General features: G+C 41.3%; 1 protein-coding gene across 1 annotated transcript; it reads left to right on the top strand.

Moving 5' to 3' along the window:
* Positions 1–91: 91 nt before the first annotated feature.
* Positions 92–27,347, top strand: ppil2 (peptidylprolyl isomerase (cyclophilin)-like 2). Its single transcript, XM_076104370.1, has 20 exons — positions 92–229; positions 434–483; positions 1,134–1,179; positions 1,399–1,461; positions 1,774–1,825; positions 2,650–2,701; positions 3,059–3,150; positions 3,940–4,029; positions 4,127–4,202; positions 4,336–4,496; positions 7,992–8,067; positions 9,100–9,206; positions 12,673–12,762; positions 14,788–14,821; positions 19,449–19,566; positions 20,561–20,617; positions 22,993–23,065; positions 24,804–24,866; positions 25,220–25,362; positions 27,092–27,347. The coding sequence occupies exons 1-20, from the start codon at positions 198–200 to the stop codon at positions 27,207–27,209; spliced, it is 1,593 nt and encodes a 530-aa protein (XP_075960485.1). The 5' UTR covers positions 92–197; the 3' UTR covers positions 27,210–27,347.

The following is a 27,347-nucleotide window of genomic DNA, read 5'->3' as shown; positions in this document are numbered from 1 at the left end:
GTTTGTTTGTTTGTTCTCCGTTCTTCCAGCAGAGGGCAGTATAGTGCTGCGGCTATAAGTGGTATGCCGTCAATGACGGTGACGTAAAAGAACGTAAACAGGAAGTTACAGCAAGGCGAGCAGGCTGTGTGTTGTTGACGTGAAAGTCCGTCGGTTTTAACCTTAGTAATCTCTCAGATCTACACAAAACACTCAAAATGGGGAAACGACAGCACCAGAAAGATAAAATGTAAGTATCAACGTTATCATGGACGATACAGCGCACCACGTACGTGTTGTTGTTAGCTTAGCGAGCTAACAGTGTTTGCTAACGAGCTAGCTAGCTAGCTAATTTACAGTAGCTTATTTCTGGCATTAGTTTAGGTTTAACTTTATTTAAGGTCACTCTTTTGTCTTTCCTCTTATTTATGTGTGTTTTTTTTCCGCCTAACAGGTACATCACATGTTCAGAGTACACAAACTATTATGGAGGGAAGCGATCAGGTGAGTTGTATTTTAAATATCTCTAATTTCAATTTAGTTTCAGTTATTATCCAGAATGGTTCTTTTCAGAATTAAGTATATCACTCGATTATAATTATTGATGCATTCATGTGTTCATCACTTTAATGTTGCAGCTGGTAAACCTGGGGCCATTTTTTTGTTATTCATAGATTAAACTATAATAATAAAGCATAACTTACTGGTTTATTTGGATGCTGTGGGGCTGCAGCTAAAGATTATTTTCAATATCGGTTAATCTGCCGGTATTTTCCTCTATTGATTAATAATTGGTGAGTATGAAATGTTTAAAAATGACCATCACAACTTCACAGAGCCAAACGTAAAACAATATTTAGTTTACAAAGATATGTGACGGAGAAAAGCAGGAAATCATCTTGTATTTAAAAATATCCAGAGCTTCTCAAGAAAAAAAAGAAGCAAAGATTTAATGTGAGACTGTGCGACCACTTGTGGGGTCCCAAACTCCATGTTGGGAACCACTGTAGCTACTACGCTCTATACTACTACGCTCTATACTACTACACTGAGTTTAATAGAAGCTAGTAAAACTATTTTAATACCCACCATGTCTGGAATGTATGGAATTGAATGCTTTGTTTTTTTGTTTTGATTTATGTTTTGCTTTTCAGAAATCCCACAGGCAGACTTCAGACGGCTTCCGTTTGACCACTGCAGGTAAGAAGAGTCTTGTTAACCATCAGCAGGGATACAAGTCTGCTATTACACCAATAACTAAAATCTGGCCATGCTGTTCCACCAGTAGTGGAGGAGACTTTACAGCAATATATTGAATAGATGGGGAAATGTATGCAATACAATCTATGAAAACCTGTCTGGATGTGTCGTTTTGCTGAGCAGTTGTTTGACTTCAGTGTTTTCTCTGAAACATTTCAGCTTGTCCCTGCAGCCGTTTGAGTATCCTGTCTGTACTGATGAGGGAGTCGTCTTTGACCTGCTGTAAGTAGATGATTCAAATAATATAAATGATAATAGGCATGTCCAACTGTGTGCTGGTTCTACAGGGTTGTTATGTTTGTTGCTTGATATGTCCGTCAGTAACTGTTGATACATGGAGCTCTTGGTAATCCCTCTTTACGCTATGTGTCTTTCATTGTTGGTGTCACACTGAGGGCAATATGAAAGTGAATTGTTAAAGGCCAATGAGATGAGGATGAAGGATGTTTGTTGTTGAGAACACATCGAAGCTGAAATGTGTTGTGATTGCTTCTATTTCGACCGTTAAATAAAGATTTGTACCGTGTGTTTCAGGAGCATCATGCCGTGGATCAAGAGGTATGGCACTAACCCCATCTCTGGAGAGGTGAGCAAACAACACGCGCCATGAGGCCAAACGAGGCCGCATCTTACTGGTTTAAATATTAATGTCCAAACAGTGTTGACGATAAATGTAGTCGACAGAAGCAACAAGCTTCTCAGTGCATGCTGTATTGACCCAGAGATCTGCTTGTGGAGCCGCGCCAGAAGTGCCTACATGTACCAGGATGCATTGCACGCAAGCTTCTGTTGCCCGGATGGTCACCACTGGTCATATCGTCTTGAACGGCTAATGCAGCCGCAGCTTCTTTCAGCTGCGTTTCTTCGGCCGTGTACTCTATTAAAGAAGGCTGAATATCTGAGTCGGTTAAAACACTATAAAATACGTCCTGTAATCATATTTTGAGACGGCATTTTTGCTTTTGAAAACGTAGCAGAACAAGGAAGTGCTGTTAAAAAAAATTGAATTTATAACTGGTTTAGAAAGGTCTGTTTTTTGAGCGACGCACATACCCCTGACTAGAAATCTAAGCTGAAACAGCCTGTAGTTCTTCCTGCATCCAACAGATTTTGCAGCTGCTGACTCCGCTTTCTGGCTCAATATAGGACGCACGGAGGAATTTATTGCTTCCGTCGACTACGTTCACTATCGACACTGATTGAACATCCACATAAAGGGTGGTTCCCTTTAATTGTTTACTTTAGAGGCCACACACTTTACTATTTACCACAAGTGTGAGTTGTTATGTATCCATTATTGAATAGCTGAATATAAAATATTGTTGTTTTTTTTCCATTCTGTTTCTGTGAATTATTTTTTGATGACATTATTTTTATGATTGGACACTAAACTTTTCTTCTTTCTCACAGAAACTGGAAGCAAAGTCCCTCATCAAACTTAACTTCGCCAAGAACAGCGATGGTAAATACAGATGCAAGTGTTCAATTCACGCTTAACCTTAAAGGACTCGCGTAGGAACTAGTGAGTCATTACGGCTTCAGTTCCCTGATTCTAATCATCAGAATCAGACTGGAAGTAGTTTAAAATAAAAAGATCAAAGCTGCTTTTTTCTTACTGCCCTGCTGTGTGTGAGACTTAAAGAGTGTTAAAGGGTCATGTTTTGGGGGGATAAGAGTAAATGAAAGCGAGTGGAGGAGGATGATGCGGGAGAGGTGATATAACTTAACAGGAAGTGTTTCTTGACTTCGGCATGAGAAGTTTTCAGGCAGTTTGTCGGCCGCTCCGCTCGCTCCTCACTCCCTTTTCATTTTCTTCCAGGAAAGTATCACTGCCCCGTCCTGTACAACATCTTCACAAATAACTCTCACTTCGTGGCCATCAAGGTCACCGGCAACGTGTTCTCTAATGAGGTTGGTGAGCTCGCACACTCTCCCACACACACACACACACACACACACACACAAACACAGATGTTATTGATTTGATTTCAGTGTGATACCGTGCAGATGCTCAGCCCACGTAGTCTCACAAGATGCTGCCTTAAATCACACCGAATTAGTTTAGTGCAAAACAGTGTTTCTCCAAACAAACTGAGGACGACAATCATGCGATCGTGTGTCTGTGCGTGAGCGAGTGTGCACCCTTATTTCTGTCCTCGGCTAATCTCGCATTCTGTTGCAGCAAACTGCATATTATTTTGTGTGTCCAGTTATGGCTTCGTGCTCAAGAACCTCTCGTGGTTGCAGCGGTTCACACTTTATCAAAAACACCTTTTCATTGGCTGCCGACTTCTCGCTCACTACTGTTAATCGGCCCCCCAGCTGTGTTATCTCCTGGGGCCCAGGAGATAACACAGCTGAGTGCATCTTCAACCCGCAGCTGCTACTCAGCACCCAGAGACACAGTGTGTGGGGGGGGGGGGGCGTTTGCTCACCTTTGTTGTTTTGGACGTGTGTTTGGCTAACGGCTAATAGAACTACAGTACACACACAAGACAGCTTTCTGATTTTTATTTTATTCTTTAGCAAGATTGTATGAAGTGTCCTCTCGATGACTTCAAGCTGATTGCCGGGATTCATGAAGTGTGTTTTGCGATGCTGTGAACCCCGGAAGTGTCTAGACGGGGAGTCAGCAAAGTGGTGGTAGTATTCATTCAATCACACGATACACAATTCTTAAATGTTTCCGTTTCCACTCAGGCTGTTGAGCAACTCAACATCAAGACCAAAAGTTTTAAAGACCTGCTGACCGACGAACCCTTCACCAGGAAGGACATCATCGTGCTTCAGGTGGGTTGTTGCTTTGCTTTGCAAAAGTTGAAAGCACATTATTTAAGGAAAAATTAACTTTTTAATTGTTTTTTGGGGGGTTGTTTTGTCTTTACAGGACCCCACAAACCTGGATAAATTCAATGTTGCCAACTTCTTCCACGTGATAAACAACCTGAAGGTGTTGGACCCAGGTGGGTTATGTGTTATGAACTATTTGTAATGAAGGAATTCTGCATTTCTGTTAAACATCTTCATGGAATATGAAAGTTTCTTGATTAAACCGTTTTCCTTCCTCTTGCTCTGGTTTCCCACGGCGCGGTTCAGATGAGGAAAAGGCCAAGCTGCACCCGGCGTACCACCTGAAGACCACCAACATGGAGACCAGGGAGACCTTAGCTGAGCTGTACAAGGACTACAAGGGGGACCAGCTCCTGGCTTCCACTATGAAGGAGAAGGTCGCCAAGAAGACGGACAAACTGAACGCTGTGAGTAAAAACACCACGATGCTGAAGTTATGTAAAGCTGCATCAAGTCCTGCAAGAGAAGGAGAGAAGAATGTGAAATGTCTTATTAATCCCAGCTCATGTTTTATTCCCTCACATTAGAAACTAGTCTTTCACATCTAAACATCCCTCCTGGTAATGAAAGTTGTTTAAGCAAATAATAAAATGAGATGGATTTCCCCGGAGCGTTCAGTGCTTCGTTCCTCATGGAGATGTTCAAGTGCTATTTCAGCAGCAGTTGTGATTTAAACCTTTGCTTTTTTTTTAGGGACTTCTTCTCCGTTTAAGAGTTTAGATTAGTTTAATTGAAAGATGCTCAATTTACAGTCTGATTACAATGTGTGGGACGCATAAACATTTCCATCTGTGCATGAAAAAATAGATTCAAAGAAGAGAAGTACACAAAAGTGGATTGATACAAGAAAATGTACTTGTAGAAAACAGGTAAAAACTTCATAATAATACACCGACTTAAATATACATACAAGTAAAATAGTGATATTAACATATTATTGATGAAAAGCTTCGTCTTTAATAAGGAAAATATATACATGGAAGACGAGGCAAGTTTATTTCTATAGCGCATTTCAGCAACACGGTGATTTCAAAGTGTTTTACATTAAAAGACAAAGTGCAAAAGAAACACAAACAAGCTAAAATGCAAGAATACAAGTTACAAGAAATGAATAATTATTTGATTAAAATAAGGCAGCAGCAAACCGAGAAGTCAGCTTTGATCTGAGGTTTGAGTTGCCGATATATGGAGCATAGAAACTGGTTTAGTTTGGACTCTGGGGGCAGAAAGCAGACCTGAACCGGACCCCCTGAGAGATCTGGATGCTCATAAGCATAAGCTCATAGCAGACGATCAGAAAAACAACAACAATCAGTGCTTTATGAACTAGAGATGCACCGATAATGACTCAAACAGCTGGATTACGTATCAGTTAATTATGTATTTATTTATTATATTTTGTTTTGCAAAGGTAGGAAAGCTTGTTTGTGTCGAGCCTGATGTTGCCTTACACATAAAAGAATCACTTCCACTCACTGAGACGTACAGTTTATTATTCACTGGTACCCAAAGCTCAGGTATTAGTTCTGGGAGCATTGAATGCCAAAGATCACTCCTGACCGGCTCAGAAACAGTCATTTGACATAAATGGTCCACTTACCGACTTCTTCCCGGAGCTTTCAGTCGTACCACACGGTGTCCGGGCTTCTTCTTCTTAGCTGGAAACGGACTCAAAGTTCTACAAAGTCCAGGCGAGCTTAAAAGCACTTGTGCTGTGCGTTACAATATCCATACTACCATAATATTTAGTATGGTTCAATACATAGTATTTGAAATGCAGTATGACATAAATACCAGGATGTTGTACTACATCTTGCAGTGTGCTTTTTATGCTAAATTGACTCTTAATCCTTTTGACCTTTTTTATTTTTTAAAGGAATGATTCAATTCTTTAGTTGTGCTGCTGCAGCATTTCAAGAGGGCGTTAATTTGGTGAAGACGTGTCATCTTCACTTTGTCCACAGGAGGGAGCCAAACACACAGTAATACACGGTAAAACATCGACAGTCTGACAAACGACTGCATCCAGAAACAGAACAAAGAAGCCTCACTGTGTTCAGAGGGAGATGAAGAACGATCCACATCTCACTCTACAGGAGCTGAAGTGAACACTTTAAGTTAAAGACTCGGGCAGGAAGAGCATGTCGAGGTCTGAAGCATTAGATGCACAGATGAAAACAAAGGCCTCTTTTGAGCATGTAGCAGGTTTATATTCTTTATTTTTAAAATACCTTCTGGATAGGAACTGTAATATTCTTACATGTCTGCTCTCCGTGGTTATTAATCAGGTTTAACTGCAGGGAAACAAACAGATGTGCAACAATAAAAAGGGTCATCCGTGGTCATGCGACCACCGTGACCTTAAAACCAGAGAGGATGAAGTGTGACTCCTATTAAACGGCATCAGCGACTCTTATCGGCTGTCCTTTGGTGCTGCGCCCCGTCTGGGGTTTTCTTTCTTTGCGTTTTTTTTTTTTTTTAAACGGCAGAGCTTTTCCTCGGTCGCTCCGAGCATCCGAGGGAACGGGGAATATAGGTCAGACGGCGCACACAAGGTAACCGTCTGGGCTTTCATGCACCTTCACAAGAACTAGAGCAGAAGAATGCTAAACCAGGACCGTAGAGTAGACGCACGAGCTCTTAAAATCCATTTTCACGTCTCCGCTTTCATTTCCCTCCAGTAACTCCTCCAATCTCACCGCATTGTTTTCTGGTATTTTTGGTTTGCTTTATATTACTGTTCAGCTATTCTACTATAGATTTAAACCCAAAGAACCTTTTAAAGCATCTAAATATGAGATGGGAACCGCCAGAAAAATAACAACCAGTGTGGCACTCTGGAGTTTTCCGTCCAAATAAGCCACCACTGAAAACAATGGTTAAAAAACGAGCGATTGCTGCACCCTTAGAGTAAATGTGGGGACCGGCCAGGGATGTTTCTGCCCTGTTGAAGTGCCTTTGAGCAGAGGACCTGATCTCCAGGGATAAATGTACAAATAAGGGCTGCAAGCCGTGTTCATTTTCAGAATTCATTCATCTATTCATGTGTCTATTAATCCGTAAAATTTCATGAAATAGCGAATCGTAACGATCACATTTTCCCAGAGAAACCCAAAGATAATCAGTTTGTGATAAAACACGAAGAAAAGCAGCAAATTCTCACTCATGAGAAGTTGGAATCAGTCAGTTTTGGGCTTTTTTTGTTCGACTTAAACTATTAAATGACTATTCTTTAACTAATCTACTAAACTCAGCTCGCCCCTATGCAGACACATTATTACGCTTAAAAGAGCATTAAATAATCCAGCGTGAAAGCTTATTCTCACAGTATAGATACGTTGGTCACATGATGGGAACTGATCAAACTCCTCCCACTGAAGAAGACCATGAGATGCTTTTGAAAGCTCCTGAAAGGGGCTTCAAAAAATAAGTGGACCTTGAGTTGGGTTTTTCTTTTTTGGTCAAGCAACATTAAATACAACTCTCTCTCTACCTGCATCTGACAAAAATGAGCTCGCCAGTTTTGTGGAAATGCAGATTGTTCTTTTGTACGGTTACAGACTCGCTCCGCCTCCCTACACTCGTGTTTTGAGTGTGATTCATTTGCCGAAAAAGAGACAAAACGCACATTGATCAAAGTCAATGCTGAAGTTATTTGATATCGTCATCTTGAATTCTGTTGGCCGCTATAATCGTGTATTTAAGATCTGATATCGTGACGGCTCTAATCTGACTTCTACTGACGATAAGATGTCTGCCGTTCAGAACGGATTACATTTGAGAAAAAAAACTAATCTCTACACAATCGATCTGACATCATGAAAGTATAACAGGAGGAGAAGTGTTTTAAAAGTAGTAAATGTGACATAAAAGCTGTTATTTTTCGGTCTCTTTTTCCTCAGGCCCACTACTCTACGGGCAGAGTTTCTGCCTCCTTCACATCGACGGCCATGACTCCTGCAACAACACAAGAAGCAGGCAAGTGAACATCTCGCCCTCCTTCAAAATAAAAACATCCACATTCCCAGCAGACGGAAACATTCAACGCTTCTTTCTTTAGCTGCTTTAATCGTTATCGGTCGGGGGGGAATAGACCGGCTACAGTCACGCCTGCTCTGTAGCAGCAAAGTGCAGCTTCGTGATCACACACGCAGCCGAATGTAGCCTCAAACTGGGAGCTGCTCAGTTCGACTGGTTTGTCTTCTCCTGTCAGCCTCTGAGATCTGCTCTTATGAGATCTGCTCTTATGCAACTGTGTGGTAGGTTCAGTAAAGTTCACAAGAGGAGGGCCATGTTTGGATTTAGTGACCCAGTTCAGGTTCCAGAAACAGGGCGACATGCCTTGTATTTCTATGGACGTGTGCCTAGTCTAAGAATCCAGAGCCGTGTTGTCTTTATACTGTGTTTTTTTTATATATATATATATATATATATATATATATATATATATATATATATATATATATATATATATATATATATATATATATATATATATATATATATATATATATATATATATATATATATATATATATATATATATATATACACACACATAGCAGTATGTATGTATTGGGGGTTGTTGTTGTTGTTGGATGCAGGAAAGGATTTATATTATTTTAATTGTCAGATTTTGTAGTTTCTTTCTCTAACGTGAGTTCATGTTTTGTCAGCTTGAGTCTTGTATGAAGGCTGAACAGTAAATAAAAACAAAGCTAAAATGCATAATGGAGAATAAAACGTGCATAAATCTAAGTAACAACCAGCTCTGTGGAGGATTTTAAAGGTCAGAGATCTTCCAGCTGAGACTCGTAAACAATCAATAAAGTCTTACGGTTGTTCTTCAAGATAACACCCCCCCCCCCCCCCCCCCCCCCTCTCTCTCTCTCTCTCTCTCTCTCTCTCTCTCTCTCTCTCTCTCTCTCTCTCTCTCATATAATCCCTAATGTTTTCATCTCTAAAGATGAATTTAAAAGGCTGAATTTGTTTTGTTTTTTTGTGTCATAGATGCCATCGCAGACGACACGGTGCGTTACCGCTATGTGAAGAAGAAGGGCTACGTCCGTCTGCACACAAACAAGGGAGACCTGAACCTGGAGCTGCACTGTGATAAGGTAATAACACGCATAATCACACACACACATAAAATCACAGACCAGACAATTGGAAGAAATAATGTGTTTTGTAGTATCGGGGGGGGGAAATGCCTCCAGAGCCTTATTTTCTGCATCTCCCCAAAGATAGATTACAAAGTAGACACTTATTCCCAAATTGCCCCGACAGGCTGTTCCTGCATGTATGCCTGATGGACAGGTGGCACCTTGCATGGTAGCTCCTGTCATCAGTGTGTGAATGGGTGAATGATGACATGTAGTGTTAAAGGGCTCTGAGTGGTCTGCAGTCTAGAAACTGTTGGTTTTCTTCAAATGAAGGTGTGTTTTCACGACCTGAAGATGGAACAATAGGCTGTGAACGGCAGGGCTTTAACATGTCAAAATAGCAAATCATATTTAAATCATAGTTAAATCACTGCTGCTGTGTGGTTGTGGGTTGTCTTGTGCTGTTGAGCGACCAAACTCTTGCTGCTTTGGGGACACTGTTAGCTATGCAGGTAGGGGTCCGTGGTCATGATGTTCTGTCCATGCGTCACCCCAACTCGAGAAAATAGAGAAAAATGAATCACAAACCTTCCACGGCGCTGACCGAGCCCTCGGGTTCGTTTGTTTTTTCAAATGTTCACATGATTCAAAGATAAACAAGTAAAAAGGGACCCTGCAGTTCATTTAAAATCATACGTCGGGTCTATTTATAGTGTTGGAAGGATGTTGAAAAGAAGTCATATAAAGAAGTAGTATTTCTTCAAGCCGTTAGAAGCTGATATCATTTACTGACACATATGTAAGTAGATGTTTGAGTTTAGCAAAGCTGGCCACTAAAATATACAGTTTTATAAATGACGCCTGGTGTTTTTGACACTGCGGCTCTGATTCAGACTTAATGCTGATTTAATTTAAAGGTGCGAGTTTCTAAAATAATGTTGTTTTGGCCCGAGCAGGCGGTTAAATCGTGTTTAGGGCGACACACTCAAAACAGTGAAATCAGCCTCTTGCAGAGTCTCTCCCCTCAGGTTGCAAAGTTTACTTCTTGGCAAAAATGTGTGCCTCCTTTTTTTTTTTTTTTTTTTTTTTTTAAAAGTCCAGGTGTGAGTTCCAGGAATGCTTTTCTGCCCCGGTAACCCGGCGCTTCTTCATGCAACTTGGGTTTTCATTGGCTTCTGCATTGTCGAATCAGGATAATGAGGGGGAAAGTTGCAGCAGTTAGACAACCTGCCCTCTGTGCCCCCCCTCCTCCTCCTCCTCCTCCTCTTCCCCAGTAGTTTCCTCACAAGATTGCAGCTCTATTCGTGGCCTGCTGTTTATGAATTAATGAGTGCCGCTTCACTGTCACATACACTCTCAGTCACACACATCCAGAGCCCACCGTCCCGTAGAGTGCCCGTTTGCTCGTCCAGTTTTGGGTTTTTTTTCGGTCGGCGTGTGAGATGTTGGAGATCGGATGACGCGGCGGGTACCTGTGTACCTTACTCACGGTACATAGGCTTCACCTGAGTGGGCTAGAATACGATGACTGTGTCTAAATTTACATCTTTAGTCAATTCTAAATCTAACCAAAGATATTCCAATTATTTTCTTTGAGTGTGAGGTTAAAATTTGTCTGTTTTTACATACGATTAAAAATTTAAATTGACCTGCAGGGAGAGGGGAGAAAGACCGAAAGAGCTACCTAAATAATATGAAAACAAATTCACACTGTTAAAAAATATATATGTTATAACACAGGATAGGTATTCCCTTGCACAGTATTCTTTAGATGGTCTCATGTTAAATTTGGGTGAAAAGGAACTACACAGTCTGTTAGGACGTTCGTTAAATGCACTCAATCCTGCCAGAAACGTACATTTAGAATATCGTTTTTGAGTTGATTGCCTGGGAAATACAGGAGGCAAGTTTTGCACCAGCAAACATCCCCGATTGCTGACAATTTTAGGCACCTGGGCATGTTTTCTGAATACGATTGCATTTTAAACATTCTCACTCACACACACAGAAACAGAAAAAGCATGCAGACGCGCTACATTAACCACCACTACAGGGCTGCAGCAGATAGAGATCTCTGACGGGAAAGGTTCTGCTCAAAAGTCTAAAAGGATTCAGAGGAAAGTAGCACACGAAGCTTGTATATTTTGACATGCATGCATTTCATTCACACATGTACACGTAATGTGACGTGCCGTTGGATAACTGTTTTTACAAAAATCTATTTCAACGTCTCAAACTGTTAAAGTCGATCCATTTCTTCCGTCTAGTGGTTTAAAACAATAAGCCTCTTTGTACCAGAGTGCTTTGAAGATCTGGGATTTATAACAGAAAAAAAGAGGCAGAGCGTTGAACCCCAACAGCAAAATTGAGACGTGGCACGAATTAAGACCAGTAGAGCTCGAAGGAAGCCGTCACACGGCAGCGAAAGGCCCGAGACTAAAAATAGGCTTTTTACGAGGGCAGCTGGTGATTCTAGGAAACCATCAGCCATTGTTGCCGACGGGGGAAAAAGGTAGTTTCTCACGTTTCTCACGCAATCACACACAGAAGTGTTCCTCGTGGTTATTGACGCTGGCTGGCGTCAATGGAGAAGCCCCGCCTCCCGCTTTGGGGACAAATACCGGCTGGTTTCACACGGTGCCAGCCGGTCAAAATGAGCTTCTGTCAGTGTGTGTTTCTGTAATGATTTACAACATAAACCTAAAAGTTGTATTTCTTTTTTTATGACCCAGGATGTACCTTCACCTAGAAGTCTGTTTTTTTTTTATTACACCAACTAAACAGCCTGCTAAGCCTGGCTTCTAGCTTTTTGGGGAAGAGGTCTTAAAGAGACAGGCGCTAAAACGGAGCGTTTCAGACGGAGGTTTAATACAACTATATTCAGACAGACGGTGTGACGAAAATAATGTGTTTTTTGAACATTAAACCCTGTAAACCTGTCCTAGTAGAAACTCACAATATAAGTATGAACCATGAGTGAGCACGATGTGTCCCCTTTAAAGCAGTCGGATAAACCAACCACGTTAAATATAGAAATACACCTCAACTTCTCTGCATCCTGTTGGCTTGTTATGACCTTATTTTATGCATCACTCGAGATAAAATGTGTTAAAACTGCGGTAGAAATGTATTTCCTTCGTTGAATAAGCACTGAACAAAGAGTTGTTTGGGTTTTTGACATGTCACGAACATGAAACCACCCGTTTGTTGTGATTAGGATCATATCCGATATGTATGGAGACTACTAGATGACATCAGGCTGTTTTTAAAAGTGAAGTGTTTGACATTCAGCATCCAGTTTATCTAAATGTTACACGGTTGAGTGTGTTGCTGGGTTTTTATCAAAGACTGTGTTCTCTATGCTACTTCATACCTCAGCACTGATTTCAGTGAGCGTATAGAGCAGCAGATATTATTTCATTGTTTTATTTCATTGTTGGTGCTTTTTCCTGAACAATCTCTGCATGTTCTTTTCCTCCAGGTTCCCAAAGCTGGAGAGAACTTCACCCGTCTGTGTAAGAAAGGCTACTACGACGGGACAGTCTTCCACAGGTCCATCAGGAATTTCATGGTAAGGATTTTGACCAGATAAATAAAATACGATAAATAAAAAGCTCTTATCCCGACTAAAGCCACCAGTTTAATGACCAAAAAACAAAGTGCAGTCTTTGGCTTTGATTGTTGGTTTGGACGGATTAGAATGATACGTTTTAACCTCTAATTTAGATGTTATAACCGGTCCTCTGCAGATAGATAAGATTTAATATTAATAATTGGTTAGACAACAAGGTGGGCGCTCACTGCTTCACAAAATAATAATATATTTTAGTGTTTGCTGCTTCAGAGATGGAGACAAATGCATGTTTTTCTTCAGACTGAATCTTATTAACCCAGACTGAGAATTTGAAATACGAGTCTCTGTTTTTCCAGAGCAGCCTCTTCTATAATTAAAGTGGCTCTGAGTGGACATCTGGTCTCAAGGGGACCCTTACCTTCCTTTTCTTTTTTAATATTCTGTCCCGTGGTTTTCAGACGCACAGTGGCAAGCTGTGAATTGTTTATCCATAATTACTCTGCCACTTGCGCCTTCGACTTCTCTTCCAAAGCTGAGGACAGGAGGAGGGTGGCCTTGGAGAGGATCATTTCACAACAAAAACACTTTTTATCGCGGTTTGACAAAAAGAGAGAGAGGCTCATCAAAGTTCCTCTGCCTCGGGCTCAAACACGGAGAAGAATTGTTCAACACCGACATGATGCAACCGTTTCACACGGCTGCCTAGGTACCACATGATTGTGCAATCTTGCAGTTTTTCTTTTAAACTTGCTGTCTCCATTCAGCCGGGGAACATGAAGGCATTCATCAGCTTTGATTCGTGTTTGCTGAAACAAACAAAAACAAAAACATAATCAGCGAAAGCACATTTTTGCCGTTGATGTAGTTTGACATGGAAGTGAAAGAACTAGACCGCCATTCAAAGTATGTGAAGCTAAACCTGTATACACAGACGAAGAAGTGCTGAGACCTTACGATTTGGAGAGTTTTGTAATGATCGGTTAGTTTACATTCAAAGTTTCTCATCAAAACACGTTTATGTGCATGTGACCTTCAGGTGTGATAAACATTTTGAATTAATTTCTTTACAAAACCCTTTTTATAGATGTTTTTGAGACGTTGGTTACGTTCCATGTTTACATTGATTTTGCATTCTTCTCTGTGATTGAGGCCTTATTACAGACTCAGGTTTACTTAAATATAATGTAACAAACTACACTAGACTTCAACGAATAATTCAGACTAGCTGTTGTGGCTGTTTGTGCTTCGGGGATGGAAATTAAGACTTAAAGCAACCACAAGGAACTTTCATTTAGTGTTGATTTTGGCGCCCCCTTTGGACAAAAGCTGTGGTGTTTCAGAGCCAGTTTCAGTGTCGTAAAGACCTTTATCTGGCGTTTGTTTGGGAAGCGAGTGAAAGAAAGTCTCAAACATTTTGAATACTATTTTCATTTTTTAAACAAAGCTGTATCTAATTGTGGCTATAAGATTAGTAATTCCATGGTGAAACAAAGAGTTTATTATATAAATGTATTTTTTAGTTATTCTTCTTTTTGTTTCATCCATTTGTTGTTGTTGCCGCTGCTCTGTCACTCTGCCGTCTGCAGCCGTGTTGCAGCATGTCGTCGGCCAAACGATTTCAAACCATAAAGTGAAAGAAAACGAAATGCATTTTTCTTTTTCTGTTCTTTGTGTCGTTAAACCTCTGCTCCGCAGCAGCAGCTGCGGTGGTCAAAACCCCCTTTTTAAACAAGAAGTCCAGAGAGCAGCACTCCACCATATAAACAGTAATAGGAAAAGTTGAGCCTTAGTCACTGACAACAGGCCTCTATTGTTCACTGTTACCAGTGCTTCCCAGGACTATGCTTCCAAGTTGGATGCGTGACGTCAGGGAATACTGTACGGTTTATAAGAGTCTCACGTGCGGACTTGAAGCATTTTCCTATTATAAGTAATGGGAGCAACTCTTCTTTTCTTTTTTTATGTGCAGCAATAAGTCAACCAATAAGTCAACCAAACCTAACAGAGTCTTTTTGTTTCCAGATTCAAGGAGGGGACCCCACTGGCACCGGCACAGGTAAAACTAACACTGCACTTAAAGCACCTTTTGAATTGCATAACACTGTCTCTGTTGAATTATTAATAGTTCCTTTTTGGAAGCTTTGCGTAAATGCCGCTTGCAACCCAAGATGCAAGTCAGAGAGTGTTGCTAAATATAGTCTGTGAAGGCACATGGGAGCACAGACGACACACACACACACACACACACACACACATAGATGATGTCGATGGAAGAAGGCTGAGTGTGTGGTACCGAATAAGGGTGTGGTGAACGACCAATCGACCAGCATTCGGTGTAGTTTTCCTGTTTTTGAGAGGCAGCTCACTGGAATTGACAGCGAGGGCCTCATGCGGTTGATTTCCTGCCTCCGTGTCGTCCGAGCTGCTCTGAGAGTTCGCAGCACAGAGCGAGCCTTGTGTTCTGTGGGCGTCTCTGAACGCTGCGCAAGAAAATGCGTCCACCGTGACGGATTTATGAAGGTGCAGAATTTCAAGCCTGTGGGCAAAAATTCTCCTCCTCACCTGGACTGAACAACACGTGGACACAACTCATGAACAGGCCTTTAACTGGCTTTTAAAGAGTCCTGTAACATGCTGTAGTCGTGTAGTTACTCACATGTTAGTTTGTGTATTAATAAGAACAATGGGGCTCACCAATGTTTTCCTATTTGGGAATTGTTTTTTGGGTAAAAACAGAACCATAAACACTCCAGAGCACATTTAACGTCTTTACGCGACAAACTTTATTACTGCTTTCAACCTTGACAAAGGCAGCGCAGACCAGATCCACTTCTTCCGTTCTTACCTTTCACAATAAAAGCCCTGGACATATACGTAACATCAACAACATATCATTTATAATATTTATTAGTAATTTTGATTATTTTACAAAGCATTATGGTCTTCTAAAATTAAATTTTACATATCTTTTTTGTGTTATTTTACTATTAAGCAGCGTAAAATCAGTTCCTCCAAAGAGGTTTGAATTGATTTTCACAGACAAAAAGTGAGAAGTGTTTAAACGCATTAAAGGTGCCATGTGGAGGTTTTCTTGTAGAAATACCTCCACTTCAGAACTATTGACGTTTCTTTACGTTTGTAGTCTGGTGCTCCACCTCCTTTACACTTTCATTTGGGCATTCTTGACTTCATTATCTCCACTATATACTACTTTTCTTTTTAATGTATGTGTGTGTGCACACAGCCCTGCAGTCGGATGCCCTTTTATGGGGATCGGCGGAGCGATTATCTGCTAATAGGATCAACTGACGCGCGCTTTCACTTTAGTAGGACGATGGGATTCATCGTTATCAAAACACGGATACGAACGAGTCGGCGGTTCAAGCACACGTCGTGAGTCTGACGAAGACTTTTCTCAGGAACAAATTCAAGAAAATGATATTTGTGAATTATAGCAGCTGCTGTGAAGCTTTGGACTCATTTTGTTGTTTTCATTCTGTGTGTTTGAAATATCATTTTCTTCACTTGAGCAGACCAAAGCAGGGGTGACAAATATCATCTTTTCTTTGATATTCTGCTCTTTGAAGAGGTAATTTGTCTGCTCACTTATGGTGATGAATACAAGATGCAGGAACACTGGAGAAGAAAACAAAAGAGCATTTTATTCGCAGGCAATCAATGATTCGAGTTTTTTAGCGATGAATAAGAGATGGCAAAATAAGACATTGAATCATGATGTGATGCCCACTTGATGCTTGAATTTCTGAGATTTATGTGTCAAGAAAATCGCCCGCACAGAGTTGAGTGAATCCCGCTCACACATCCGGCAGACTGCTCACTGTAGCGTTGACTCTTCCCTCTAAGTTCAGCGGAGCCTCATTTAATCCAAAACGCTTCGGAGAGAAGAGACATGTTTTAAACATCGACTTGTAAACGAAATCCCAGAGACTCGTTCAAAATATGAAACGAGAAGCTCACGTGAAATGCACAAAGAGTGCGTTGATTAGCGGGGATGCTTTGCAGACGTCGGTCAGTGGAGGATATTTTAATATTCTTTCCTGTCCCAAGTTTGAGGTTTTACTGTTAAATTTATCGGAGTGAATGCATCTTGATTTATTGGTCAACTCTTTGGTGGGAATTAATTTCCCTTCGTCATCCTCCTCTCTCGCTATGCCTTCATTTATGATCCGGCCGGTCTCTAAAAATGTCAGCGAGTTGATAAATTATGCAGAAATGTCACCACGGGAACGTTGACGGCTGCACAAAGCCTCTGAAGGGTTGATTGGTTGCTAGTATGCGTTCGTAAACACACAGCACATACTGTACTTTTATATGCGTGTGCGCACACACACACACACACACACACACACACACACACACACAGCGTACACCAGCTGGCAGGACGGTGAACCACACCTCGGGGCGACAAATCCTCTCTCCTCCTGTTGGGAGCCAATAAGCTCCTGCAGTGCGTATTCCTGTCCGCTCATCATGGTGATTCTTAATGATGGAGTCGCTCTGAATTAATGATTCACAGCTGAGGGCTCTCTGCACGGCTCTGTGTTCAAGGACAAACAGGTCTTGAGAAAAGAGTCTTAGTTCTGTTTCTCTATTTTGATTTAGTAGTGCCGGTGGATCCAGAAATGTGTAGTTTTTAGACAAACTTAATGTGTTTTAATGGGTTTAATCGTATGTTACAGTATAAAAATGTAATGACAGGCATTGGAGCAGAAAATGAAAAGCTACATGAACTCAATCTTATCGGTTTTACTCCCCAAAGTGTACTTTTATTTATTTATTTTTGTACATGCATTCAATCCCAGAAGGAGCATTTTAAATGACGGATTAACACTGTGAACTGTCGGCCAACTTCTGCTCCGAGGTGCTGACACAATGATTTTCCTTTTAAAGGAAAAGTGCCCGTTACCTAAAATCACTTCCTCCAAAGGTGTTTGAATTGATTTTCATGGACAACAAGTGAGAAGTGTTTGCCCAACCGAAGGGTAAAGTTTTCCTTCTCCTTAACGAGGATGTTTTTGTTCGTGCCTTAAAGGTGCCATGTGGACTTTCATTTAAACAAACTCGGTGTTTCCCACCAAAACGCACCCTTGAGGCCACGTTAAACACGTTGCGTTCCTTGCTAAACATTTGCAAAGCTGCGTTTTTTTGAATGCATTTGTTTACATCGGCTAGCATGTTCTGTCCCGTGTTTTGCTTCGTCTTATCGGCGTGTTGGGGCCCGAGTCCACACGGCAGCTTTCTCTGCCAGAAAAGGGGAAATGTTTTCATCTAAAAAGCTCCGAGTGCTTTTTGTAAATATCTTGACATCACCACACCGTTGTACGATAGACTAGCATCGCATTTGCCCCTTTTGCTCTTTATTATCTCTATGGGCTACTATCTATTTGTTTGACATTGTTTTGTCACCAAACAGAGGATACCTGACTGTAACGTTACAGCAAGGAGGACGATCCGTCGGAGACGAGGCGTACGCCGATTAAAAAAGCACAATACTCACCAGCAGTATCCACCCAGCTGTAAAAACAAGCTCCTCCTCCATTTTCTACAGTGACATCACCGGTGCTTTTCTTAAGAAGTTCATAGATTTTCGTCTTGAAGCGTTGGCTGCAGCGTCTTGCGCTTGACGATTGAATAAAGACGCCATGTGGACACAAGTTCTTAATCGTTGATCAGTGGAATAACGAGAAACCCTCCCTTCATTTGATAGATGTGGACGATCTTTATTTAAAATGTCTGATTTTATTTATCGTTACAGTCGATATATAGTCTTTGAATCAGAACCGTTTATTGCCGAGTACGTTGCACATACAAGCAATCTGACTTGGTGCATAACAAACAATGAACACAGTGCAATAATAAAGACATCATTTAAAAATAGAAACGTATTGAAATTTACAATAAAATATGGTACACAAACAAACGGATGACAGTACTTTAAAACGAGTATATGTCGGAGCCAGTGGGGGTCCCGGGCTTTGTTAATGAGTCCAGCTGAAGACGGGAATAAACTGTTCTTGAGGTCTTGGTCCTGATGGGCCGCAGCCTCCTGCCAGATGGAAGGGACTCGAACAGTTTATGTCCAGGCGAGAGGGGTCGGCTACAATCTTTCTCGCTCGCTTCAGGGTCCTTGAAGCGAAACAAGTCATGGAGGGAATGCAGATTGCAGCCAATCACCCTCTCAGCAGAGCGAATGATGCGCTGCCAAGGACAAGGGCAGACTGCAGCGTACCAGACCGGAGCAGAGGATGGACTCAACGATGGCGGCGTAGAAGTGCACCATCATTATCTTTGGCAGGTGGAACTTCTCCAGCTGCCTCAGGAAGTACATCCTCTGCTGAGCCTTCTTTGGCACCTTGTCTGAAGTTAGTTGCCATTTTTCTTCACGATGTACGACTTGCACGCACTTCCGTGTTTGCTTCACTGCCTCCCTGCAGTCAACAGGAACGTGTATTTTATATTTGCGCGTCGCTTATAGAAACTCATCTCGTCCTCAACTGCGAAAATTACACCACGGTCGGGGTTTTTTTGCGCGTCTGATTGGAGGGAAGTCGAGTGCTTTCCAGCAAAGATGTTTCTCATATTTTAAAACGGTTTGTTGTGTCTCTGTCTCTCCTTTTGTGTCTTTCTTTCCTTCCTCCCTCACCCACTTCCTCTCTTCCCAGGAGGGGAGTCCTTCTGGGGAAAGCCTTTCAAGGATGAGTTTAAGCCCAACCTGTCTCACACCGGCCGCGGGGTTCTCAGCATGGCAAACTCCGGTCCAAACACCAACAAGTCCCAGTTGTAAGAAATGTTTTCTGTTAAAAAAAGCCTAAACTTTGAACTATCGTTCTGTTCTAGACAGTCAGTCAGCAGAGAATTATATCTAGTTTTTTTTACTCTGTTTCTTCCTTTTGATTTCTTTGCTGAGGCCCCACAGGCGAATAAGACAAGAACAAATGCAACACTTGTCTGTATGAAATGTAATATACTGGATGCAAAAACATTTTTATGTATGTTGCATTTACTTATTCAGTAGTCAACATAGTCATTCCTACACATTTCATGAGGAAAGTGTTGCAAATCAAATTAGTCTTTTTTTTTTTTTTTTTTTTTTTACTGTTTCCTTGAAAGTATGTATGCGATAAAACTGAAACTGACATTTTTTTAATTCGCTTTTAAAGCTAATTTTGTCCTTTTTATACACTTTAGTTTAAAGTTACTGTGAGGAACTCTTAACTGGTTCTGAAACGGTCTCAGTTTTATACTGATGCCTCTATATGAGCTACATGAGTAAACAAGACCTTTAGCGAGATGATTGTCTATTTCTATAGAGCTATTCTAAGTACTCGTCCTTGGTGGCACCAGGAGAACCAGACGGTCAAACCATGGTGCAGTAAAATTAAAGTTTTTTTTTAAAGGGACTCTGGTGCTCGGAAACACTACCGCTTTTGTCCACAGGGGCCGCCAAAACTAACGCAAAATGAAAGTTCCTCGTAGCTTCAGCATTTATGTGAAACAGTTTAATTATTGACGTGGTTGTCAACAAAACAGCTTCCTATAAATGTTTACTAAAGGACCTTGTGTTAGAAGAACCTGTAAATGTCTTGTTTTTGACGGTTATTCTGTGTATTTAGTCAAACTAAAGTGTTTGTATAAAGTGTACTGTGAAGGCAAAGCTCCCTTTTAGAGATCTTGTTTCTTCACAATACTTTTTACATATTCATTAATTGAACCGTAAGTTGTTTTTTTAACTGTTTTATACGAATGTAATGTCTCTGTTTCCGTTTTCTCTCAGCTTCATCACGTTCCGGTCGTGCATCTACCTCGACAGGAAGCACACAGTATTCGGAAGGTAAACTTTCTTTTTAAGTATGTTAATCTCTTTCCACTCCACTGTGGCATAGCGACAGTGTTCTGTGCAATTTAGTGGTTGAGGCAGATGGTTTGGAAAGGTGACGATCTTGACAGACACTTTCCTCATGCTCAGCGCCATTTACACAAACCGTTGGGTCACCGCCACGTGCTCTTTTGTAGTCGTCGTTTCCTCTTCTTAGTCTTCTCCTCACTCTGTCTGTCTCTCTCTCTCTCTCTCTGTCTCTCTCTCTCTCTGTCTCTCTCTCTCTCATATTGTTCTTTAATACACATTTGGTTCTGTTGGAGCTCCAGACAGAGTAAACAGTTTTGTGACTTCCAGTTGGCCTCCAGGACGAGAGCTGTGAAACATTTAGTGGACGCTGGATCTCAACTGAAGACCCTGTCTGTCTCTCTCTCTGTCTGTCTGTCTGTCTATCTCTCTGTCTGTTTCTCTCTGTCTCTGTCTGTCTCTCTGTCCATCTGTCTCTCTCTCTCTCACTCTCTCTCTCGGTCTGTCTGTTTCTCTCTCGCTCTGTCTTTCTCTCTTTTTTTGTCTTTCTCTGTCTCTGTCTGTCTCTCTCTCTGTCTCTGTCTCTCTCTTAGCTGAGCATGATCTTTAATGGTTGTCTTTTCTGCTGTTGTCTAAAAATGTTCAGCCGTCTTTCCACTGATTGACTCTTCACATGGTCACCGCACTTAAAGAGCTCCAGCTTTAACCTCCTCGTCCAGCTTTTTATTCTTTGCAGACGGTAGTCTTTGCACATTTAATGACACCGTCGTGTCCGTCCACTTAACCTGATCTATTCAGAACGGTTGTGGACTCTTTTGCAGAGGAAAGGTTTTTCTGAAATGCAAAGTTTTGCCATTTCTTTCTGTCTAAGTGGCTCATGGGGACGAAAACAAATGGGCTGCAATGTAATGCTTTGTGTGAAGTGTTAAATAAATGTCAGGCTGCCCTCCTGATGAGTGAGTCCATGTTGTGATCATTTAAAACCTGCAGCTATATGTAACTGTACAAAATCCAATAGTGGTTAGTGCCGAAATTACTTCAAATGATTATTTCCCTCCAAATGTTCAGTGTGACTGTTTGACTCTCTCTAAGTGGATGTCTATAAAGTGACTTTAATCCGTGTTGCAGACTCCTATTGTCCAGTTTAACACAAGCTGTTCGTGGTAATAAGTTAAAAGTGAAATAACTGAGATCACAGTGTTGTTATATGTTGCTTCCTTTGTGTGGAAACATTGATGTTTTGGTTCTGACTGATCTGAAAACTGCTTAAACGTCTTAAATTGCCAAATCACTTTAAGTGTTAAAGTGATTGTGAGAAGGAGGTACGAGTTCTTGAGACAAAACGTGTTGTTTGAAGCAAATTTATCACGTGTTCGTCAGCAGGAAAACCATTTTGGAAACTTTAAGTAAACACAAAATACACTGTACACTGACTGTCAAAATACACTGCAGTGTGCCTGATAATCATGTAACGATTGAGTTCCTCCTCATCTTGGGTTGGTTGGGAGGCCTCCTCCTCCTCCTGCTCTGTATTTTCAACCTGGATTCAAGAAACACCTCGACAATCGTACTGTCAGTTGAAACGGTGTTCCCAAATCTCTACCGGTGGACACATTTGATACCGTTGCGCGGTGCACAACCCTGACCCTCGTGGTTTTGTCCGATATTGCAAAGTCAGTGACTCGTGGGGCGTGGGAGCTCCTCGGTTCAACTGAACATGTGGAAGCAGAGCCCATGTGGCCCGGAGAGGAACCCCCTGCTAGCTTTTGGGTGTTACCATGTGTAGAGTGAGAAGAGACACGAGCTGTAACAGCCCCCCAGGAGCAGCTGTATAAAGAGCCGGCAGTTAAAAGAGCAACTTCTCTAAAGTGCTCCTCAGCAGGGGAGTCGCTAACAGATCTGGCCTCTTGGCCCTCGCCGTTTCACAGCCTCGAGATCTTCAGCGGTTGTTCCCTCTGCTGTGTTTTCACCATGAGGCCAGTGTGCCGATAACAAAGACTGTAAACATTTGCTTTTTGCAGCAACTCACGTGCACTGTTGTCTGAGGAATACAATGAGGTCTGCACAAAGCCCCCCCCCTAGCCCGCTGAAGGATGTGCTTATTATATGAACGTTGCAGGTTGAGATGGTAGTACATAGACTTGTGTAGTACTTGGATCTTTTATAAAATGTTACTCAAACAGGAGGAAATGGTGCGTTTCTGGACGATTTTCAGCGGCGGTGCTCTAGTGAGTATTTCTTGTAGGAAATTGTGTGTGTGTGTGTGTGTGTGTGTGTGTGGTCTCTCTTGCTCTTACATATAAGAACACAAAACCTACTCCATGACTAGTCCTTCATACATCTCTTTTTTTTTTTTTTTGCAGGATTGTTGGTGGATTTGAGGCCCTCACCGCCATGGAGAACGTGGAGAGTGATCCCAAATCAGACAAACCAAAGGTAGGAAGTAGTCATGTTTAAGGTCCAGATGTTACTCACAAATGTTTGAGTGTAGAAATATCTCTTCACAGGTTTTTTTTTTTAATGGGTCAAATGATCTCACTTTACTATCTTGAAATGTAGCGTTTAACCCGTGTTCAGAGTAGATTACAGACTGTAGGTCCAGTTTAAGTTCACGAGAGATCTCCAAACTCACTCGTTAAAAGCAGAAGCAGCCATTCTGACTTTTACATGCGTCATCCCGTCTAGTGTTGTGTCATTATTCTAAATTTCAAATAAGCTCTTAAAAGATGTATAAAATGCAATTAAAGTATTTTTCTCGAAGAACTCCAAGTAAATATTTGTCAAAGTGCCCTTAATGAAAGTCCACTTTCCCTAATTGTGTTTTCGTATTAATTATGTCTTCCAAAGCTTTGTGCGTCTCTGACCAGAGACGTCTTATTAATGGACATTTCCTAAAGTATCTGCCAGTGATTGGCATCTTTGCTCCCACACAGTCTCAGCACTTTGAATCGTCTCCTTTTATAAAGTGTGCTTTCTGCTTTTGGGTAATAAAATAAAGAAAAAGCAATTAGACACTTCCATCCAGATTCTCTCAGCACTGGTTCGTCCCCATCGGACGGGTCATTTTTTTAAACAACTTGCTCAAAATAGTGACGCCATTGTAGATATTTATAAATGTCTTTCAGAGTTTGGAATGTCTCTTAATTGTCCTTAATCTGTTATTGAGTAAAATGTTATTTCTTTGGATATCCAGTTTTTAAATCTAGTGTCCAGTTGGTTAGGCTTAAACTCTCCGTCGTAGGCACACCATCTAACTATTTTTATGTTATCTGGTCGATCCTTGCTAACAGAGTTTTGCACGCTGTTTATAAATTCTCCCAAATCGTTAATGCCCAACGCTGCCTGAATCAGAGGCTCTTTTAACCCGACACAGTAGTCTTGGTTGAACAGATGCACCTAATTTGAGCGGCGTAAAAGTAATCTTTCAAATGTGGTAGAGCCGCACCTCCTTTCTCTGTTGGGAGTTTATAAAGGTTTGAACCAAAAGACCTGGGACAGTTAGAATAGATTTGCACAGGCAGAGGACCAACAGGATCCTATTGACGGCGGCTGTCAGTCAGTCTGAGGTTAGCTGTTGTTTAGCCTATAAGATACTGTAAGATATTCTATTGAGCTTCCTTTTAGCGAAATGCTCTGAGAGACTTTGTGTTCCCTCTGGTTAACAGTTACACCGTGTATATGTGTTGGGCTTTTATTGTGAAAGGTAAGAGCAGAAGGAGTGTCTGTGGTCTGCGCTGCCTTTGTCAAGGTTGAAAGCAGTATTTCTATTTTTATTTCTTTGGGAGAAATAAAGTTTGCCGTCTTGGCTCGGACTCTGGAGCCTCGGTGTTGTTGTACTCTATAGTGTACATTTTGAATCACACCGTTCCTGACTACGTGATTGGTTGACACCTTTATTCAGTCAGAAAAATCCACTTGTCCTTGAAAAAAAGTTGCATTTTCATTGTGTAATATTCACATACTATGGTAAAGTACTTGAGACAAAAACAGTTTGTAAAGCCTTTAACGCTGAGTTTTATCACAAAAATGACTATTCAACCTGTAAGCTCGATTTATTTTGTTGTTTTATGTGGTAGATGTTTCAGAGACTCGTATCTTTATTACAGATCATTTAATGGTAACCAGCATGAGGGGAAATGATGGATTTAATTTGAGTGGTTTGTCTGTTTTTCAGTCGGAGATCAAGATCATAACTGCGACTGTGTTCGTGGACCCGTACGAAGAAGCTGACGCTCAGGTTAGTATCGCTCTGTGTGTTTGCGTACATGTACAATACATGACTTTAAGACATAAGCATTTCTTCCACACAGAAAAGCTTCGTGATTATTATTTACATATGACTGTGTGTACATGCATCCTTCTGCACAGTGAAGGCCAAACATCCAAGTACAGTAATAATACAAATGGATAAATATCCTCCACTATAAGGAAATATATCCTTCTAGACTTATTGATTTTCAATCACCTGGAGCTTGTTGTCCCACCTGCATTTTGATCCACTCGGTCATTGCAGAGTGTCAGTGGCCCTCTGATCTGGCCGGTAGTTTATTTTGGGGATTTGATTTGATTTATTTGATTTGTGTTTTTCAGATTGCAGCGGAGCGAGAAACGGAGCTGCAGAAGCAGGAGGAGGAGAAGCAGCAGACCAGCATCGCCCAGCAGAAAGCTAAGGAGAAGCAGGCGCCAAAGACCTTCAAAGCCGGTGTGGGGAAATACATCAACCCTGCCACGAAGTAAGGACACATATACATGCATACATGTGCATGCATACTGATTTACCAGACTACACTCTGCTTCTGCTGTAGTGGTCACGCTGTGGCGTGTGTTAAATGCAAAAGCACAAAACAGAAGAACATTTATTCCACTTTCCAGGCAGAGTTTGGATGAAACGGGTAACCTGGCCTCCACGTAAGCGTCTTGAGGAACAGGATCGTAATGAATGGACGATAAAACATGATTATATGGCGACACAGAACGAGCAGAAACATAATGTGCAACGTTTCCAATTATGTAGGAGATTACCCATCTCCCCCAGAGGGATAATTCAGCTTTATTATCTCCACCGGTTCCACTGAGTTCAGGTATATTGTGTTGTTTTTACGTGTTATTACAACACATTTCATTTTTGTTTCGTTTTTTTAAGTTTTGCAACTATTGTTTTGGGCATTGTTGGCATAATATTCAAGTTTGCTGTTATCTCAGTGAAATATGATAAAGAGAATGAAACATTAAAACCTTCTCTTTGCCCCATTAAATCCCTCAAAGGGATTCATTAACTTATTTATATGTAGAGTCGCTTCAGAGAAGATAAATAAAGACGGTACATCGAAGGCGCTTTGCACAAACCTTGTAGCGTGTGTGTGAATGTTGAAATGACTCATTATGTGAAATGAAGGTGCATTAGCTGAACTAAAACTGTTTTACTTTGGCTGAAGTGTGCTTGAAGAGGTAATTATGCTCTTGATTTTCATCTTCTCCTCCTCCTGTCATCATGTTCACATATTTAGGTTCATGCGCAGCACGTCGGTATCAATGCTCCCAAAACACAGTCCATCTGACTGAATGTAAAAGTGGCATGTAGGGTGTTTCAGCAGTCGTCAATGGTCTTTTTTTTTGGCTTTTGTCTGTGTGAAAATACTCTGTTCATCTGAGCGTTTAATGTGGCAAATCTTTCAGAGTTCAGTCCCGTTGATTTAGAATTGAAAACAAGAGTTTAGCAGTCTGGAGGCTTTTTGTTGATACATGAGCTTCAGCTTTTCAGAATTGTGCATAATTACATTTGTTTGTGTGTTTACAATTAAGTAAAACTCCCGGTAATGTCGCCACAGACACCCAGTTTGTAATACTGCAAATATATAAATATTGCAATACTTTTATCAGGTAATTCAATCTCCATTGTGTTGCCTCCTCCAGCAACAGACAGTGCCTCAACAGTAATTCATTTAAATGAAAATCTTCAATATAAGATGGTCCGTATTTATCCCAACTCGTCGCAGCACGAAGTAGGCAGAGTGCAAACATTCAATAAGAGAGGATCAATAAGGTGACAAACCAAACGTACACAGTAGCAGCAATATAAACGGGTTAGCGGTAAGGACCGTAGACGGGGATGAGAAGTGTCATTTAGCTTGTTTGTATTTGCAGGATGGTTCTGATCAATAGAGACATACTGGAGGGAATGACAAACATAACATAACAGCAGGGTAATCAATAATGATTCATGCGTTTGTATCTGAAGGTGCAGCCTGTTTTCAAATAGTGTCCGTCTCTGAAGAATAACTCAGAAAGGCCCGTAGTCTGTGTTTTACAAAAGGCATAAACAACATCATTTACAGAGAGAGAAGAGATTCATGTGAGGTAACCGGTAAATCTCAGATCAGAGAAACCCGTAATCTACAAGAAGAACACGTCTGTGGGAGAACAGCTGCTCATTGTGACGTTCTGTTCCTCTACCTTTTATAGAAAACGTTCGGCCGTTGAAGACGAAAGCGGGCCGTCCACCAGCGGAGCGGCGCCGTCCACCAGCGGAGCCAAGAAGTCCAAAGCCAAGAGCAGCTTCGGGGACTTCAGCTCCTGGTAGCGCCGACGCATTTACCAGTCTGTGTGTTCACTGGTCGGGTTGAGCGTGAGCAAAATTAATTTCATTCATACATGTGTGTGTATCGTCTCTCTGTAGTGTTGATTAACGATTAAAGTTACTTTTTACAGAAAAGAAAAA

This window comes from Anarhichas minor, unplaced genomic scaffold (assembly GCF_050575085.1).
Source record: "Anarhichas minor isolate MPS153535 unplaced genomic scaffold, ASM5057508v1 ptg000030l, whole genome shotgun sequence".
Taxonomy (NCBI): domain Eukaryota; kingdom Metazoa; phylum Chordata; class Actinopteri; order Perciformes; family Anarhichadidae; genus Anarhichas; species Anarhichas minor.
The sequence above is the reverse complement of the archived record's forward strand: the minus strand, read 5'-3'. Positions and strand labels throughout refer to the sequence as shown.

Coding starts and splice junctions, on each gene's coding strand:
- ppil2 (XM_076104370.1), top strand. CDS start 198: ATGGGGAAACGACAGCACCAGAAAGATAAAAT. Junction 3,151..3,939: donor GCAACGTGTTCTCTAATGAG/GTTGGTGAGCTC, acceptor GTTTCCACTCAG/GCTGTTGAGCAACTCAACAT. Junction 8,068..9,099: donor TGCAACAACACAAGAAGCAG/GCAAGTGAACAT, acceptor TTTGTGTCATAG/ATGCCATCGCAGACGACACG.